At 33.4% G+C, this 17,567-nt stretch overlaps 1 protein-coding gene across 4 annotated transcripts in view; it reads right to left on the bottom strand.

Annotated features, from left to right (window-relative positions):
• The window catches only part of CEP290 (centrosomal protein 290), an 85,735-nt gene that overhangs the window by 57,487 nt on the left and 10,681 nt on the right, over positions 1 to 17,567 (bottom strand). For 2 of the 4 annotated variants that reach the window (XM_064590823.1, XM_045872883.3), the window contains exons 9-20: positions 16,725 to 16,877; positions 16,165 to 16,347; positions 15,220 to 15,309; positions 12,924 to 13,046; positions 11,975 to 12,098; positions 7,908 to 8,080; positions 6,659 to 6,821; positions 4,858 to 4,958; positions 4,700 to 4,787; positions 3,201 to 3,313; positions 1,553 to 1,637; positions 877 to 1,019 (exon numbers count right to left, since the gene is read on the bottom strand). In XM_064590823.1, the coding sequence (XP_064446893.1) occupies positions 877 to 1,019; positions 1,553 to 1,637; positions 3,201 to 3,313; positions 4,700 to 4,787; positions 4,858 to 4,958; positions 6,659 to 6,821; positions 7,908 to 8,080; positions 11,975 to 12,098; positions 12,924 to 13,046; positions 15,220 to 15,309; positions 16,165 to 16,347; positions 16,725 to 16,877 (1,539 nt within the window). Of the gene's footprint in view, positions 1 to 876; positions 1,020 to 1,552; positions 1,638 to 1,925; positions 2,019 to 2,238; positions 3,013 to 3,200; positions 3,314 to 4,699; positions 4,788 to 4,857; positions 4,959 to 6,658; positions 6,822 to 7,907; positions 8,081 to 11,974; positions 12,099 to 12,923; positions 13,047 to 15,219; positions 15,310 to 16,164; positions 16,348 to 16,724; positions 16,878 to 17,567 lie in introns of all 4 variants that reach the window. The other 2 variants (XM_054506894.2, XM_064590822.1) reach the window with 2 other exon arrangements.

Genomic DNA, 17,567 nt, shown 5'->3' with positions numbered 1-17,567 from the left:
GGTTTGTGACATAAGGTCCTACCAGACTACCTTCTACACTTAACAAGTGAATATAAAAAACAACTATTTGAAGGTTCTAGAAAATAAACAAAAGCAAGTAGATTTTGGAGAGGACTTAAAACTTGGAAGACAGAACCAAGTGAATTTTGCATGTGTGTGTGGGGGGGGGCAGGTGGTGTGGGGAAGGGACAGGCTATAGTTGCAGTGACCTGTCATCTTTCTGGCCAAGAAAACCACAGATAGAGCCCAAAGTCTCGGGAAAGTAAGATAGGAATTCCAGAAAGAAAATAACCAGCAAAAGGGAACTCCAAATTCTGTTAAAAACTCTGCCAGGCTGACCTTTGAAATGGAAGAATGGAGATGATAGAAGAAAATATCAGTGATCTTAAAAATAGATAAATAGCAATTATCCAATCAGGAGGAGAAAAGATAAAAAAATTAGGGAGAAAAAATGAAAAGAGCCTCAAAAACCTGTGTGACAACATCAAAAGGTCTAACACGTGTCTCTGGAGTCCCAGAGACAATGGGACAAAAAAAATAATTGAAGAACTAAAGTGGAAAACTTTCCAGTTGTAGTGAAAAGTAAACAGATTCAAGAAGCTCAGCAAACCCCAAACGACATACACATACACACATACAAATATATGAATGCACACTCTTACCTAGACACACACCAGCGCACATTATAGTGAAACTGGTGAAAACCAAATAACAGAGAAGTTTTGAAAGGAGCCTGAGAAATCGACATGTAACAAACGGGAACAATGACTCAAATGATTATAAATGTCTCATCAGAAACAATGAAGACCAGAGAACAATTGAACAAATCTTTAAAGTATAAGACAACAAAACAAAACCAATGTGAAAAAAACTTACATTAACTAGTCTTTCAAGACTAGGGATGATTAGAGATGTTTCTCCTCCTTTAACATCAGGATCTTTCTGCATTTCCTTTATAGCTTGCAATATTTCTTTCATACCTTCTTCCAGCTGCTTATTTTCTTCAGCTAATTCTTTTACTAAAATGACATATTTTTCTCATTCAGTGAGTACCTTCTTCACAATTTACACTATTCTATACACATAACAAATATTTCACATATAGAAAAAATACCCATTTGGGAAATGCCAAAGTAAATAAATGTACAAAAAATGCACCTATAAATCCAATGTGTGAATAGCTGTATTAAATGATATACCTGTTTAAATCATGTGCATATATGTTTCATTGTTGAAAGAAATCATAAAGATACTTTGTCTTCACTTCTTTAAACATGTTTTAAATTTGTTTTTTTAACTTCACTTTCATTAGACAACAAAAAAGAAAAACTGACTTATTTATCACCACAAAAAATTCACATTAATAACTTTGACAATGAATATAGCAAGACAAACCAAATGGATGAATGAGAGACACTGAAGTCTATGTATTGTGGAGGTAATTAAAGTTAAAACAGACTAGAAAACAAGAATGTGTTAAAGTCCTTTTAGCTCCATGATTTTCAGTATAGGATAAATAAGTACAGAAAAATAAGAAATAATAGTAACTTACATTTATTCTGAAATTTGGTTATTATTGTTCTACCTCTTTCTAAATCTCTTTCCTTTTCAATTAGTTCTTTTGAAAGAAATTCATTCTGTACAGAACATAAAGAATAAAATTGATTTTTTTAAACAAAATATCACTATCGTTTACAGTTTTCAAGTTAAAAAATTTTGACCAATTGAGGTGTAACACACCAGAGACAAGCTATAGAAATACAGCAGTAGTAATAAAAATAAAACCCAAAAGGTAAAACAGCTGGTGGTCTTCCTCCCACTTTCTCCCTTTCCCCACTCCCACAGCAAAAGACAAAGAAATATAATTGAAAGATTTTGTCTTTAGTTCCAAAATTATCTCTTTTAATAGTCTGCCTTTATACTACCTGTTCTGCCTGGCTTCTATGACGTTCAAGTTCTATTTCTGCATTTCTATTCTGTGCTTCCTTGACCAATAAATCCTGTGCTATGACTTCATTCTAAAGGAATAATTAATAAATTAGGCAAGTCAATGATTTCATATCAAACTTACTGCATTTTTAAATTTTTAAAAAATAGAATATGTATAAATTAGTGTTATGTGCAAGCATAAAAAAATTCTTACTACAATGATTACTCAGAGAACTTTGTTAGAGAAGTCACAAAAAAAAGAGTTAATAAAAAAGTGATCTCAGTAATGTAATCTGGAGGAAAGCTCACCTGAGATCTAAGAAATACTAGTTCTCTCCGTAGTTGTTCTATAAGATTTTCAAGTGGATCTATCTGAGATGATTTTGATTGTGTAGTAATAGGCACACGGTCCAGAAGATTAACATCAAGTTTACTTTTCAAAATCTCTGTCTGTAAAGGCACTTCACTCTTTCTTACATCTTCTTTCAAATTGATATCAGCATATTTTATCTGGTTATGAACCTGTTCATCTTCTGATGTTGCTACTTGTGATTCACCCATGTCAGCTCTATTATCATGAATTTGTTCACAAAATATTGCAGATTTTTGCCTAAATGATAACTTCTGCATTAAGTCTGAAGCTGTTGATAAGGCCTGTAAAGATGAACTGCTTTTCTGTATGAAACTAGTCTTCTCAAGTGCCTGACAGCTTCTTGACACCTTCTTCATAGAGTGGTCAGAAAGAGAGTATAAGTAGTCATCTATTTCTTCATGGCTCTCCCTACTAAAGCTACTGACTAACGATTCTAGATTTCTTAAAGATTGTAGACATGGTGCTTTAAAAATCTCCTTTATCGTAATAGTTTCTGGAGGTGAATTATTATCTTTTACTTGTATAGATGAAGAATGTTTAGTTAGAGAGACAAAAGGATCCACTGCACTTTCTACACTATGTTGAATTTCAGGTAACATTCTTGATAATGATCCTATGGTGACATTCTCCTCTGGTTCATTCTGATATAACTGTGGAAAACCAAATGATGGTCTCCTATGCGGCAGCTCTATTTTATCTGAACTCGTAATCTGTATTTAGAGTAAATAAGGTCTCATTAATCAATATTTGGATCAACAGGTTATTTAAATTAAAACAAAAAAGTTATTTAACAATTATAAAAAGAAGCAATGTCTAAAATGAGGTAACAGGTGAAGAAATGAAAGTACTAATAATAACATTTTTCTTCTATTCTCTTTGCCATAACAATACTGTTTACCTTAGATTGAGCTTCACTCATATTTTTGAGGCTTGCAAAACCTAATTTCCTTTCTCCTATTCTATTTTCTTGAGAAAAGTTTTCAGTTAGGTTCAGGTCCTCAACAGTTAATCCTACATAAAAAAGAATTAACAAATTAGAAACATGAAATAACTCTCTTATTACTCTAATTCTTAAAAAGTAAAATCAAGATTTTTTTTAAAGATTTTATTTATTTATTTGTCAGAGAGACAGAGAGAGCACGAGCAGGGGGAGCAGCAGGCAGATGAAGAAGCAGGCTTCCTACTCAGGAAGCCCAATGCCCAGGACCCTGGGTTCATGACCTGAGCTGAAGGCAGCTGCTTAACCAATTGAGCCACCCAAGAGTACCAGTAAAATCAAGTTTTAAGTCAAACAAAAGGTAGAAATTTCCAAAATTCTTGGTCCACATGTAGCCTATATAACCTTCTGATTTAGCTCACTTTTAATATTAATGAGAAACTAATATGACTTTTATCTTCTCTATCATTCTTTACACATTCTATATTAAAGTATTAATAATTACTGAATAGTTTAGAGACATATAAAATAGACAAGAATCATGAATGAGTAAACTGGTTAATACACTAATAAATTATGAAGTTTTGCCATCCTAGAAATTTTTTGATATAGAGACCATGATGATAAAAAATCAAAATATACCAAAAACAAACCAAAACAAAACAAACAAAAAACCCTCTATTATTCAAATACTTGTGGACTTGAGTGAAGTTAAAAAAAATTCCTTCACGGGGCGCCTGGGTGGCTCAGTTGGTTAAGCGACTGCCTTCTGCTCAGGTCATGATCCTGGAGTCCTGGGATCGAGTCCCGAATCAGGCTCCCTGCTTGGCGGGGAGTCTGCTTCTCCCTCTGACCCTCCCCCCTCCCCTCTTGTGTTCTCTCTCTCTCATTCTCTCTCTCAAATAAATAAATAAAATCTTAAAAAAAAAAAAAATTCCTTCGCTATGGTCTCCTTAGAAAAAGTCACTACAACTGCTATTATAAAACTTAACCAACTGTTCTCTTGATATCAAATAAGATAAACAACAAAAAAGTTAATTTTTATTCAATAAAACATTACTTTCACTTAATAAGGAATAATGTACAAAGAAAGTTTTCAATGTACTGCTCTTAAGGAAGATTTAACAGCAACAAATATTAATATAGAAATTACTAAATATTATCATTATTGATCACAACATATCGGGATTGTGTGGGAATTAATAGACTATATGGTAAAGTTTTCAAAAGTTAATGATTCTGAAGTTTTGTTCAATTATTTTATTGTGCTTTTTCTGTTTTTACCTGTTTCAGATTTAGGACAGAAACCAGTGATACTTAAATATTCTTCATCAGGCCATTATTTCATTTATTAAACTTGCAGCAGAACCATGATAATATATGTAAGATACAGAAAATTTCAGCTCCAGACAATTCATTTTCCAATGATTCTTTAAAGGATTTGGAATAACTGCATATACCTGAAGTTGCAGCTCTTTTTCCTCTTTCTTGAGCCATTTGGCGAATTTTTTTTTTCAGATCGAGTCGTTCTTCCTCTAGACTTTCAATCTATAAAGCACAAATTATTAGAATTTCTTTTGGTTCAACCAGAAAATAACTAATTAACTATCATACTTGCCTCTTTCAAAAGAATCTGGTTTTCAGCTCTGTATTGCTGCTGTTTTAAGCTTTTGCTATTTCTAAATTCAGTTAAATCAATCATTGTCTTCGGTTCAAGGCCTAAAATAGAAAGCAGTATAATTAAAAACTTACCAACATTCAAATGAGCTATAAAAATTTCATATAGCAATTGGTTATCATCGAGCAAATGGTTACAATTTATTTAACCATCATCACTGAAGAATGGGATACTTTTGTGCAAGAATTTCCAGATATTTGAACTATAACCTTACAAGTCAACATTTTATCACAATTTTTAATAGAAATTCTGACAAAATATATCAGGATCTGTCTTCTTCTCCATGTTAGATCATCATGAAAGTACTAGAATGTATTAATTCAAAACAGAAGCTGTAGAATAAAACAGACTTGCGCTCAATTCCCACTTTCAATTATTAACTAAGCTGTAGGACTAATACTGCATTTCTTTCTTTTTTTTTTTTTTTTTGGTTTGTTGTCAAGAGTTTAAAAAATTAACCTATAGAAGGTACTTAGTCCAATGCCTGGCACATAGTAGTCATTACTAATATCAATATCAATTATATTACCACATGAGTCTGATTCCTCCATTGTTCCTGTTTCCTAACTTCCTATTACTAAGTAGATATGAAGATTGTCTTAAGCAAGTGTAAAACAAGATTTGGAGGCTTTAAAATACAGAAGGGGCACCTGGGTGCTCAGTCAGTTAAGCATCTGCCTTCAGTTCAAGTCATGATCTCAGGGTCTTGGGATCGAGCCCCAAGTTGGACTTGCAGCTCAGCGGGGAGTCTGCTTCTCCCTCTGCCCCACCCACTGCTGGTGTACTCTCGCTCCCTCTCTATCTCTCAAATAAATAAATAACATTTTTAAAAATAAAATAAAATACAGAAAATCTGGTGTTTGTGACAGCTATTTAATTAGCTCAGTCATCTTTAGCAACTTCCGGTTTGAAGTCAGCTGTGATCCAGTAGGTCAAGTTGATCAGAAGGCTAACTTGGGGTACTGGCATGATTCTGAGTCCTACTTAGATACATTTTCATAAATAAATCCTCTTCATAAAATATTTATTTTTCCTTCCTCTAGAGAATAGTTTTCACAGATGATCATTTTAGCTCTAAGAAAGCATTAACAGGTATTTACCAAGTATAATGAAATCAGTATTTAGATTTTTATTTTCACTTCAAAGTAGCAATTTAGATTAGACTGTCATAATTTAACATTCAAACGAGTAATACTAAATGAATTATTTCTTGAAATCAATATATAAACTCTCAAGCTATATTTACTAATTACTTCTTAGAATCAATAGTAACCTTAAAATACTCAATCAAAGTTAAATTTAAGCAGCATAAATCATAAAAGTACTTAACCAGTACTTCTAAATGTCCTCATGAATTCATCTGAACGAGAGTATTTTGCAAACCAAATGGGTCATACAGACCCTCCTTTGTTGAGAAAAAGAAAGGGGGGAGTTAACTTCTAAATGTGGTATTAGTTTAGCAGACTTTCAGTTTTTAAACAAGCAATTATTACTTGAAGAGATGCCAGACTGAATAGAGCAGTGCTCCAGGACAGCCCACCCACCATCCCAACCCCATTAAATCCATAGTCCCACTTCAATCAGGGCAGCTCCAGTTTTGTTTTAAATATTTTTATAGAAGGGTTTATATGGGGGGGGAAACACATTCAACTATTTAAAAATAATATTACACAAAAAGAAAAATAAGAAATGACTCGACATTTAGGATTGATCAAACTATGGATCTTAAAAGATGACTTACCCACACGCTCCCTAAGTGCCTCATTTTCATCAAGGAAATCATTGATCTTCAACTCAAGTTTATTGATTTCCTTTGTTAATACTTCAATCTCTCGATCTCTTATTTTAATTTGGTTTTTACAATTCTTTATTTCAATAACAGCATCTTCTAAACCATATATTCCCTGAAAAATATCCAATCTAATTTAAGTATAATGTGGTTTATTTGAAAAATTATCAAATTTTTGAATTTATTTTCTTATTAAATCTGAGGGGAAGTACACATATATGTAAGATTTGTATCATGAAACTGTGCTTTTTATTGTGCTTTTAAAAAACAAATCCAGTAATATGATGGAAAATGGAACAGCTGAAACTTCCCAGTATAGCATCCTAATGACAAAGTGACTCAGAGAATGACATACAAAACATTTAACAAGGGGAGACTGGGTTGCTCAGTCAGTTAAGCGTCCGACTCTTGGTTTCGGCTCAGGTCTGATCTGAGAGTTGTGAGATTGAGCCCCGAGGTGAGTTCCATGCTGGGTGTGGAGCCTGCTTAAGATTCTCTCTCTCTCTCTCTCTCCCCCCACCACCACCCTGCTCATGCTTGCTCTCTCTTAAAATAAATAAATTTATTAATAAAATAAAACTAAAATTAGTGAATGTTGACTGTATATAAGACCATGCTAGATGATTCAGGGGATATTAAGATAAATCAGATGTTCATACTGTCTCTAGGGCGCTTCTTACCCACCCCCTCAAAAAACAAACAAAAAAACATTTAACAAAATATAGGAAAGGAATAATAAGAGTGAATCAGTGATACCATTAGAATATATAAGTCATTAGTTACTTGACTTAGTGGCAATCAGATTTAAAAATACAAAAAGTACAAAGTAAGTACAAGACAGATGTGTGTTGGCACAGTAGGCAGCAAAACTGTCCCTGAAATAACTTCTGGCAAATAAACCAGCGGTGTCACATCTATAATGATGGCATAATGACACCGATTACGAAGAAACTAAACTTGCTGTTTCACCAAAGCTGATTATCTGGGGCAAAATGCTTTGATCAAATGGCTAGAAAACAGTTCTCTGGCTGAAAAGTAAGTGCTGATCAAAAGTTTGAATAGGGCAGTACAAACCAACCAAGATAACCTTTATCATAAAACACTTCTGGAATGTTTTTGAAGGTACACAGTAAATGGCACGGAGCAGTGTGAGTGGCAAGAATAATCTAAGCTCCTTGATTGGCAAGATAAAAATACATACCGATTCATAATCTTTTAATCGCTTTAGAGTCTCAACTAGTTCTTTATCCTTTTCCCTAGCATCAGCCTCAGCCAGTTCAGCTGTTCTCTCAGCCTCTTTAGTTTTCTCTTCTAACATTTGAACCTTAGACTGAATTTTCATATAATGAGTCTGCTGGGAAAGAGTTGAAGCACCTACAGAGTAAAAAAAAAAAAAAAAAAATCATGAATTTATTGAACTGATTACTTATTCCTTTAAATCCCTGATTGCAATCCAATACAGGAAGCAGGAAAAGTGGTATGTCACTAAAAAAGTCCCTTTATTATTACAATTTTATATTTAAAAAATAAAATTTGTTTTCATTTTATTGATAGGACAAGCTTAAAAAGTTCAATAAAATCTTAGCTGAATGGTTACAGATTATATAAGATTGCAAAACACTGCTTTAAAAAGATTGATCATTGTGGCAAAAACTACTAGCTATCTGTTCCTAATGTTCAACCTTTGTCCACTGTAAGAGAAGAATGCAATTTTGGTTGGACACATGGACATATGAAATAAAGACTAAATTTCCAGTTAAACCCCAGCAGCTAGGTGTGGTCATATGACCAATGGTATATAAGCAGACAAGCCATGTGTGTATTTCAGGAAATGTTTTTAAAGAGGAGGAGTGAATCTTTTCTCTTTCCTCTTTCCTGCTAGCTGGAATACAGATATTAAGTCTGGAACTCAAACACTGAGAACATGCATGTTGAGACAGGCAGCGCAGCAAGTTACAGGATGCCTGATACCCGGTGTTTGTGCACGTATCACACCCAACCCCAAACTAGTCACCTCAACTTTGTTTGTATCATGGAAAAATACATTTCTATCCTGTTCAAATCACTGTTACATTTGATTTTTTCTGTTGCTTGCAGCTAAACTTAATAGCTAAAAAATCTCTACTTATATTTTCTTAACAAACTGTTGCTAGACCAAAATATAACATTCCCATATTGACACAAATCATTCTTATCCACCAAAAGTGTTCACTAATTTATAGAGTATGTATTAACGTATAAGCATTGGACTAGTGTGGGAAAGCATGCATGTTTACAAGAAATGGGCCCTGTTCTCTGGAGTGAAAAGCCTAGATGGAGAATGTGAGAGGCTGAGCTGTCCCTAGTGTCTACTCTTGCTTCTTCCACGTGGCCCGCCACAGTATATTTACTTGCCCATCCTTCAGTGTGTGCTATTTGCCTCTTGCCCCACCTCCTCTATCCTGCTGTTTGGGATGTGGACGTGAAGGTAGAGCTCCACTTTGGACAAGACAGATGAGGGCAACACACCGGATTGCCTAATTCTACACCATCACACAGGTGAGAAAAAAACTTCTATCTTGATTTTGCCACTATTTTTCAGATCTTTAGTTCTGACAGCTAAACCTAATCCTAACCAATGAAAGGAAAACACCATTAGCTGTCATATTTACAAGTTAACTTCAAGTATAGAGTATATTCTAGTACCCACACCTTCTGTGGACTTTAGGGGTCATATGACTATGGACTGACTGAAATGTCATTAGACAAGACCTCTTTCTTATCTGATAGCAGAGATCAACTGTCACTTTTTCTCCTGGTGGCCGGAATATGTAAAGCCCATGGTATCAGTCACCCTTTTAAAGCAGTTTAAACCACTGTCAAAGTATAAGTCTAATAAATACATATTACACACACACAGACAGAAATAAGTATAACAAGTGGGCCTTGTTGTTGGCTCAGCAATCATATTACATTTCCCTACTCTGTTCACTCTTCCAGATGACCATTTTATACCTTCTCTTTTCTTCTTCTCTCTCCTCAAATTCTAACACATCTTCCCCTATCCTTTCAGTTAAGAACATTTCTGAGAAAAGAGAAGCAATCAGTACAGAAGCTCTACCTGCTCTCACCATCAGGTCATCTCCAGAGTCACCTGCATCTGTATCTACACGCTCCACCTCCCTTCCTGTTATTATGGATGGATTCTTTGTGCTCCTAAGGCCGACTACCCCACTGGAACATTAGATCCCATCCCACTGCCTTCTCAAGGATATTGCTCCAGAAGTTCTCCCTCTCTCTCTCCTGCTTTATGAGTGCATCAATTTTCTTCTTTAATGGATCTTTCCTTTAACCTAGAAGCATGATTATTTCTTCCATTTTAAAGAGAAAAACACTTTTCCTCATACCCCTTTCCCTTCAAGTTACTACTCCATTTTTCTCCTTCCCTTCACACAAACAGTCCTCAAATCAGTCTCTAGATTGTCCTATGTCATCTCTATCCATTTTCTCTTAAACCAAAAGTGGCCACTGCTAAGTCCACTGGTTAATTTTCAATGCTTGTCTTGATTTATCAGCAGCATTGAATACAGCTCTAAACATGGTTGCTTATTCTCTTCCTTGATGACATTCCTCATGTGGTTTTTCAGGACTCTACATGTTCCTGATTTTCCTCCCACCTAGAATCCTTTGGTTGCTCCTTTTCATCTCCCCAGCCTCTAAAGTCAAAGTATCCCTGGGCTCAATCTTTGCATTTTTCTTCTTAACATTTGTTCCTTTGATGATCTCAGCCAGCCTCATGACTTCAACTACCATTTTTAGGCATATGGTTCCCAAATTTATATCTTTAGCCTCGACTGTTACCCTAAACCTCAGACTTCTATATATACAAGTGCCTATTTAATACTTTCAGAAGTCTAATAAGCATCTCAAACTTAATATGTCCTGTTTAACTAAGTCCCTGATCATTTCTAAACTTGCTAGAAACACAGTCCTCCCCAGTGTTCAGAACAAAAGTCCTGATAACTCTCTCACATCCTACATCTGATCTGTTAGCAAACTGCATTTCTATCACCTTCCAAATACATTCTGAACTGACTACAACTAATAACTCTACTGCTACGTCCATGCTCTAAGCTACCAGCACCTTTCCAGATTATTGCAATAGTCTCATAACAGGTTTGCCTGCTTCTGTCCTTACCACTCCTGTGATCTATTGCAGACACTGCCTAAGTCAAATTATTTCACTCCTGTCTTCAGAAACTTTCTTTGGTGCTTCTTCTCACTTAAAATAAAAGCCAGAGTCCTTATAGTGAACTGTTAAATCTCTATATGACATGGCCCCTGGTTACCTCTCTGATCTCATGGCCTACTACTGCCCCATCTGCCCACCGTTCCAGCCACAAGGGCTTCTTTGTTGTTTTTCAACACACCCGGTATACTCCTACTTCAGTGCCTTTACACTTATTCCCACTGTTTAGGGACATCTGCACGGCTTACTACTTCACTTCCTGAAAGTGTTCAAGTGTGGCTCAATGCGGCTTTTGCCTCACTATCTAAATTATAACGGCACCTCCAACTACCACCACCATTATTTCACTTACACACACACACACGCAGAGAAACTCACTAGCTATTTACCTTTGTGCCTTACTTTTTTATCTTCTGCAATTATGTTAAATAGGTCATGAACTCATCATGAATAGTTTGCATTAATGTGTCCTGGTATAACTACAGTATGTAGTGCTGCGGAAATAGAAGACCACTGCTATTTCAAGGGCTCATGTTCAGGTGTATAGCAAGGTAGTATGTCCCAGGGTAGGTAGAGTAAAATGAGACATTAAATTGGGTGAAGTTCATTCAAATGCTGACGAGTCAAATGACTTCTGAAAACTCTCTGCAATGCTGCTACACTGATCAAAATTTTATTCTATTATTAATTATTAAGTATCTATTATTATATATTATTAATTATTAAAAAGGGGATAAATAACTATACTCAATTATATCACCATTTTTCATTTCTTTCATATAACTAATATGGTAATAAAGGTTAATGTAATTTTCATTGCAAAAAAATTACAGAAAATATCTCCATCACTTACAAATTTAAACACTAGTAATATATGTAGCTAATATACTAGTTAATATATGTAAGTCATTTTTAAAAATGATAAAATTCAAAAAGAAAAATCAATAATATATCTATTGACATAATTTAATAAAAATAAAATACTTATAAAATTGAATGGTACATAAAATAACTTTATATGCTTATTAAACATTAATTACCTTTGTTTCTTTGAAGCTCATTTTTCAAATCTTCAATAATGAAAGTATTTTTTTCCATTTCTTTTGTATATTGTTCTACTTGCTCAGTGAGCATCTTAATTTGACTATCTCGTTCCTGTATACCCTATAAAATATTTTTGAATATTACATATTATTTCTTCATGGGTATTAACATACATTTTAAAAGTAAGGAAAAAAATCGGTCTTATGTTTCTTCAACAAGATTGTAGAATATGTATTTTTTGGGTCAAAACTATGTCCTTTACTACTCTGTATACCGCAACTGCACAACAATGTTAGATACACTGATGTCACTCTAATACTTACAGATTGATCTAATGGCTAACATCCTGGCAAAGGGAATTCCAGAACTCTCTAATATTTATGGCTTCTTCTGACTTCTTTCATGCTACCGTTCCTCATGACCCACCCATTTCCATCTTTTGCCCTGTAGTACTTCATTCCAAATATTGTCCCTTGCAATTGTTCTTATCCTCCAAATACTTCCCAAATTTCCCTCTTTATTCCGGACTGTGACTATAGAGCACAGACGAGGGAAGTACACCTTCTACATGAATATATTTGTACTAAAAATAAAATTTAATGTAATACAGTCAAATTATAATGACACTTTCAGCTTTTTCACATTATACAGGATATTTCAGCACCAACAAATAATATAATAAATGTTAATAAGAGTACTAGGATATTTTTAAGTTTCTAAAAGTTTTTAAGTTTCTTATTAAATAATTCCCAATCAAAACAATATGTCTATTATCTGAATCAACACAGAAAAACACACAAAATAATTCTATTCCTAACTCTAAACTTAATTCTAATTGTTTCTTGGGATTGGATTTCAAAAGACTTTATTATATACCCAATAGTGTAAGCCACTAGGTTAGACACATTGTCTACTTTAACAAACCAAATTTTGAGAAGGTTTTACCTGTTGTAGAGCCATAACGTTACTTTTATCAGCATCAAGCTGGACATTTTTCAATTTCTCCCTCAGGTTATGTAACATTTGCTGATATTCAATAATTTCATCATCTTTAGAAGACAAAATTAACTAGATATAAACAACATAGGATCTGTTACATAAGAGGAAAATTAATAAACCATTTTTCACTTATGGCAACTACTCTAATATATACCATTAGCAGATACCAGAAAATGCAGGAAATAAAATTCACTTTGAAGTAAGTATCAGCAACTATTTGCATAATCATTTGTGCCTTTTGGATGTACAACCTTAAGTTCAAATAAGAAATAATTCAAAAATATACAGTATAATTTTTGCTGTTTTAGAAATTCAATCTTTAAACAATCTCAAGTTTTTAAAACCTATTCCTAAATAAGAATTATAAATACCTTCATGCAACTACCAGGAAGTTTTGTACAATTAATTTTTATAGAGAAAACCTTAAAATGCCACTGAATGAAGGTGTCTTGTGTTCTTTGCTAGAAGAACCAAATACCAAAATAAACTTATAATTTATAAATTTATCACATATCCAATAAAATAAGATTTTTAAGAACTATTTCTAAATTTCATATTAGAAAACATGTTTGTAAGTGTCTAAAAACTGAAAAATGAACAGCTTTTTCAAATATTTAAGCATAACAATAACTAAAGCAAGGACACACGTTAGAAATAGATTGATCAATATAAACAGAGAATCCAAAAATAAATTCAAGTTCAACAAGCATGTCGTATGTAATAAATACGAAACCGTATTTCAGTAGGAAAAAGATAAAATGTTCAATAAATAATGTTTGGACACAGAATAGGTCTGTTGCATCCATACCTCACTCTCCATGACAAAATTAATTACATATGCTTTAAAGACTTAAATGTAAAAGATGAAACTAGGAGGTACCAGAAGAAAATAGAGGAAACAACTTTATACTCAGAACGCTAATTATGACACAAAGTTCAAAAGCCACAAAAAAATAAACTACATAATACAAAAAAAAAAAAAAACTTCATAGTGAAAATACCATAAAGCCAAAGACAAGTGTCAAAACTGGAGGTATGTATTTGGATATATATGACAACTTGTAGCAATTTAATCCACGTATTGGCAAAATAACAAATACACGAAGATATTCATTGTAACATTGTTTCTAATACCAAACATCAGAAACCTGCTAAATATCACATAATAGGGTAGCGCTTAAATAAATAACATACCTACAAAGAAAAATTACAAAGCCATTAAAAAGAACAAAGCAATACTATATATACTGATATAAATAATTCCTAACAATACTAAGTGAAAACAAAATAAAGTGCAAAAGAATACATATACTACCATCTCTCCCCCCAAAATTAAATAGGATGTAAAAACTTCTCTTTTCCAGGGGTCAGTAAACTCAATCAAAGGTCAGATTTGGTCTGCTGCCTGTTTTTGTCAAGTCTTATTGCAAAACAGCTCATTCATTTATGTATGCTGTATGTCTGCTTTCATGTTATAATAACAGAGTTTAGTTACACCAGAGACCAGAAGGTCTAAAATATTTACTCTCTGCACTTCTTACAGAAAGTTTACTGACGCCTGATTGATTCTACAGGGCATCACTGTCACCACTACTGCTTTTGTTTAAAATGTAGGTTATCTGAACTTCCCAGATAACCAAATCCAAAGAGCCAACAAGATTTATGTGAACTCTGTTAGAAACAATGACTACAAAAGTGATAGCTTTTAAAATTAGATTTATTCAGAATTGCTTTAGACTTTTTTCAAAATATACAGTCATCATAATCCTAGCTTCTGACATGGGAAGGCCAGAGGATTTGGTTGGGGTTGGAGAGTGGGGAGGAGCAAGAAAGGTGTATTTTGAAAAAACTTCTCAAATGATTCCGAAAGGTCCCCTTCCTTACTCCCATTCCCACTGGAAAACCAATAGTTGGATTGGTCTGAAGGAAGGAGAGTTAGAAAAACTAAAATTAGCCAGGAACTATATATACTTAATACAAGGTAACTATGAGTTATGTAAAAAAATTTAAATTTTACTTAGAGTTATCTATTTTAGATGACAAATAAGTTAAGTTTTAGACTTACACTACACATAGGCTAGAGGACTACACAGGAGAGACTGCTTAGTGCTTTCCTAACTAGGACAAAAATTGCCCAATAAAAATGTCACTAACTACCATAAGGCCTTTAAAGAAAACTAAGACTAAGAAATTGAAATCAAAAATACAAATGAAAAACCATTAGATCAACTGAAAAAAGCACCTTCCATTCTTCTACTTTTGCACTGACAGCAGCCATGACTGGATCATCTTCTTCATTTTTTGCTTTCAGAAGATCTGTAAGCTCCTGCACCTAAAAGGCAATAATTGTTTCAAGAATTGCTGCAAAATAGTGCAATATATACATATTTGTTAGATATGCATATTTACACATATATTACACATACACAGTATACATACTCATACACATATATGTGTATACATTACCAATGCATATTCATTATTGGAGCAGTTCTGTAGTTAGAAGTGGTATTTAATGGTTTCTGTATCATTACAGATATCTAATTATTTGTCATTACTAGAGAATTATATTTTTGAGCATTATTCTATTTTTACACTAGTTTAATACCATGTAAAAAAATGAGCAATGTATGGGCGCCTGGGTGGCTCAGTTGGTTGAGCAACTGCCTTCGGCTCAGGTCATGATTCCAGGGTCCTGGGATTGAGTCCCACATCGGGCTCCCAGCTCAGCGGGGAGCCTGCTTCTCCCTGTGACCCTCTCCCCTCTCATGTTGTTTCCCTCTCTCTCACTCTCTAATAAATAAATAAATAAAAAATCTTAAAAAAAAAAAGAGTAATGTATTGGTTTTCTCATATTTATAGTGTATTTATTTTACGGTATAAAACTTAACTTCAGGTCCACAGGACTTCTAAGCATCTTTAGTAGAAAATCCCCATATTTATTAGTTTTCCAGGACTGCTGTCTACACATTCATTCAGGTATCAACTACAAGGTATGCGTAGGGGCATTAGAGAAAACACATATGGACAAACATGTCAGCATGGCAACATGTTACAGTAAAACGTATATTACAGCATAAGACAGAAATTCATATCCTAGAAAGTTAAAGTACTTTTAGTTTCACATAAATAGTAATGATACGATATGAAGTCTGCACGAATGAGTTACTCTAACAGCAATTCTTACTTGAAGCCGGTAATGATCATTTTCTTTTTTTAATTGGTCCATTATGTTATCTGTTTGATGGACAAGAGCTTTCATCCTGTTATACTCATCAGTCATCTTTTCCATCTCCTGTACAGACTCTTCTAGATTTTTTCTCATTTCTTGATTCTGAACTTCAATTTTTTCATTAGCTTCTGTTAAAGTCTAATAAAGTTAAAGACACTATGGTTAACTTAAGAAACTGAAATTTAAACTAAATTAAACAGAGTCCTAAGTGCCTGCTGAAGAATAGAGAATTCTTTAGAGATCTGTAGTAGCAATTGCTTTTGACCAATTAAATCAAATTAAATATCAAGCAAATTGTATCTAAAAAGCTTTGTTCTTCTTAATGCCCAAGATAGGCATATAAAATGAATGAATCGTAAGATTTATAACTTTAAAGACGTAATTTATTTCATGTTTCCAAATGCATAGTTGCAGATTTCTACTACAGAATTTAAATGTAGGGCCAAATACTAGGTTTATATTAATGAAATTGAAGTTTTATAAGAATCATTGCCTTGAACTGACTTCTATTTTACCTGAATTTCATCCAGATATTGGACAAGTTCATAGTTTTTTTTAGACAATTGTGATCGGTAGTCACTGTCTTCTCCTCTTCGTGATAAAAGTGTTTCTTTTTGTGAATCTATTTGTTTCTGATAGTCAATAATATCCTGACGAAGCTGCTCGTTCTGAAGGCAGACCAAATACAATATTCTATATTAAGAAACTATGCATAGAAACAAAATTTCATCCTCTAAATAGCTGATCTCAAAACATATCTTTAAACTCCCAAGGTCTCACCACCCTTAAAGTCTCACCTTTTTCTTTAGACGTTTGTTCTCCAGAAAAGAACAGGAAAAAGATAATTAGAAATGAGTAAGATGATACATAATTAAAATTAAGAATTAGAAATTAAAACAAAAAAGAGAAATTTTAGAAGGAGATATTATTTTGGATAATCAAAGAAAGCAAGAATATTCATTATCAACCAAAACAAAGAATATTTTGGTTATGTTAATAAGATAAGAACTCTTATAAGGATAAACAATGTACAAACATTATTTGGCTCAGAAGAACCAAATAATAAAGAACTTATAAGATTTCATGAGAAACAAAACATTTAAAAGAATACTGGGTAAAATAAGAGAAGACAGAAATCCAGTTATTCAGTTAATTAGCAAAATAACAAAGAATGGCTTATGAAACAAAGCAAAATTTACCCACATAAAGTAAGAGATGAATGTAGTTAGTACTTAATGGCCTCAACTTTCAATTTATTTTCTATTTCCCCGAGACAAATTCATATCATAAAATCAGGCAGCTTAATAGCATCAGTTACTTAGAAGGTTCCAGTTGTGGTTAGAGTATAAATTTATGAA

Source organism: Mirounga angustirostris, unplaced genomic scaffold (genome assembly GCF_029215605.1).
Source record: "Mirounga angustirostris isolate CCGP_5_RB_7025 unplaced genomic scaffold, mMirAng1.0.hap1 SCAF_5, whole genome shotgun sequence".
Lineage (NCBI taxonomy): Eukaryota > Metazoa > Chordata > Mammalia > Carnivora > Phocidae > Mirounga > Mirounga angustirostris.
Note: the sequence above shows the minus strand (reverse complement) of the source record. Positions and strands in the feature narration are given on the sequence as shown.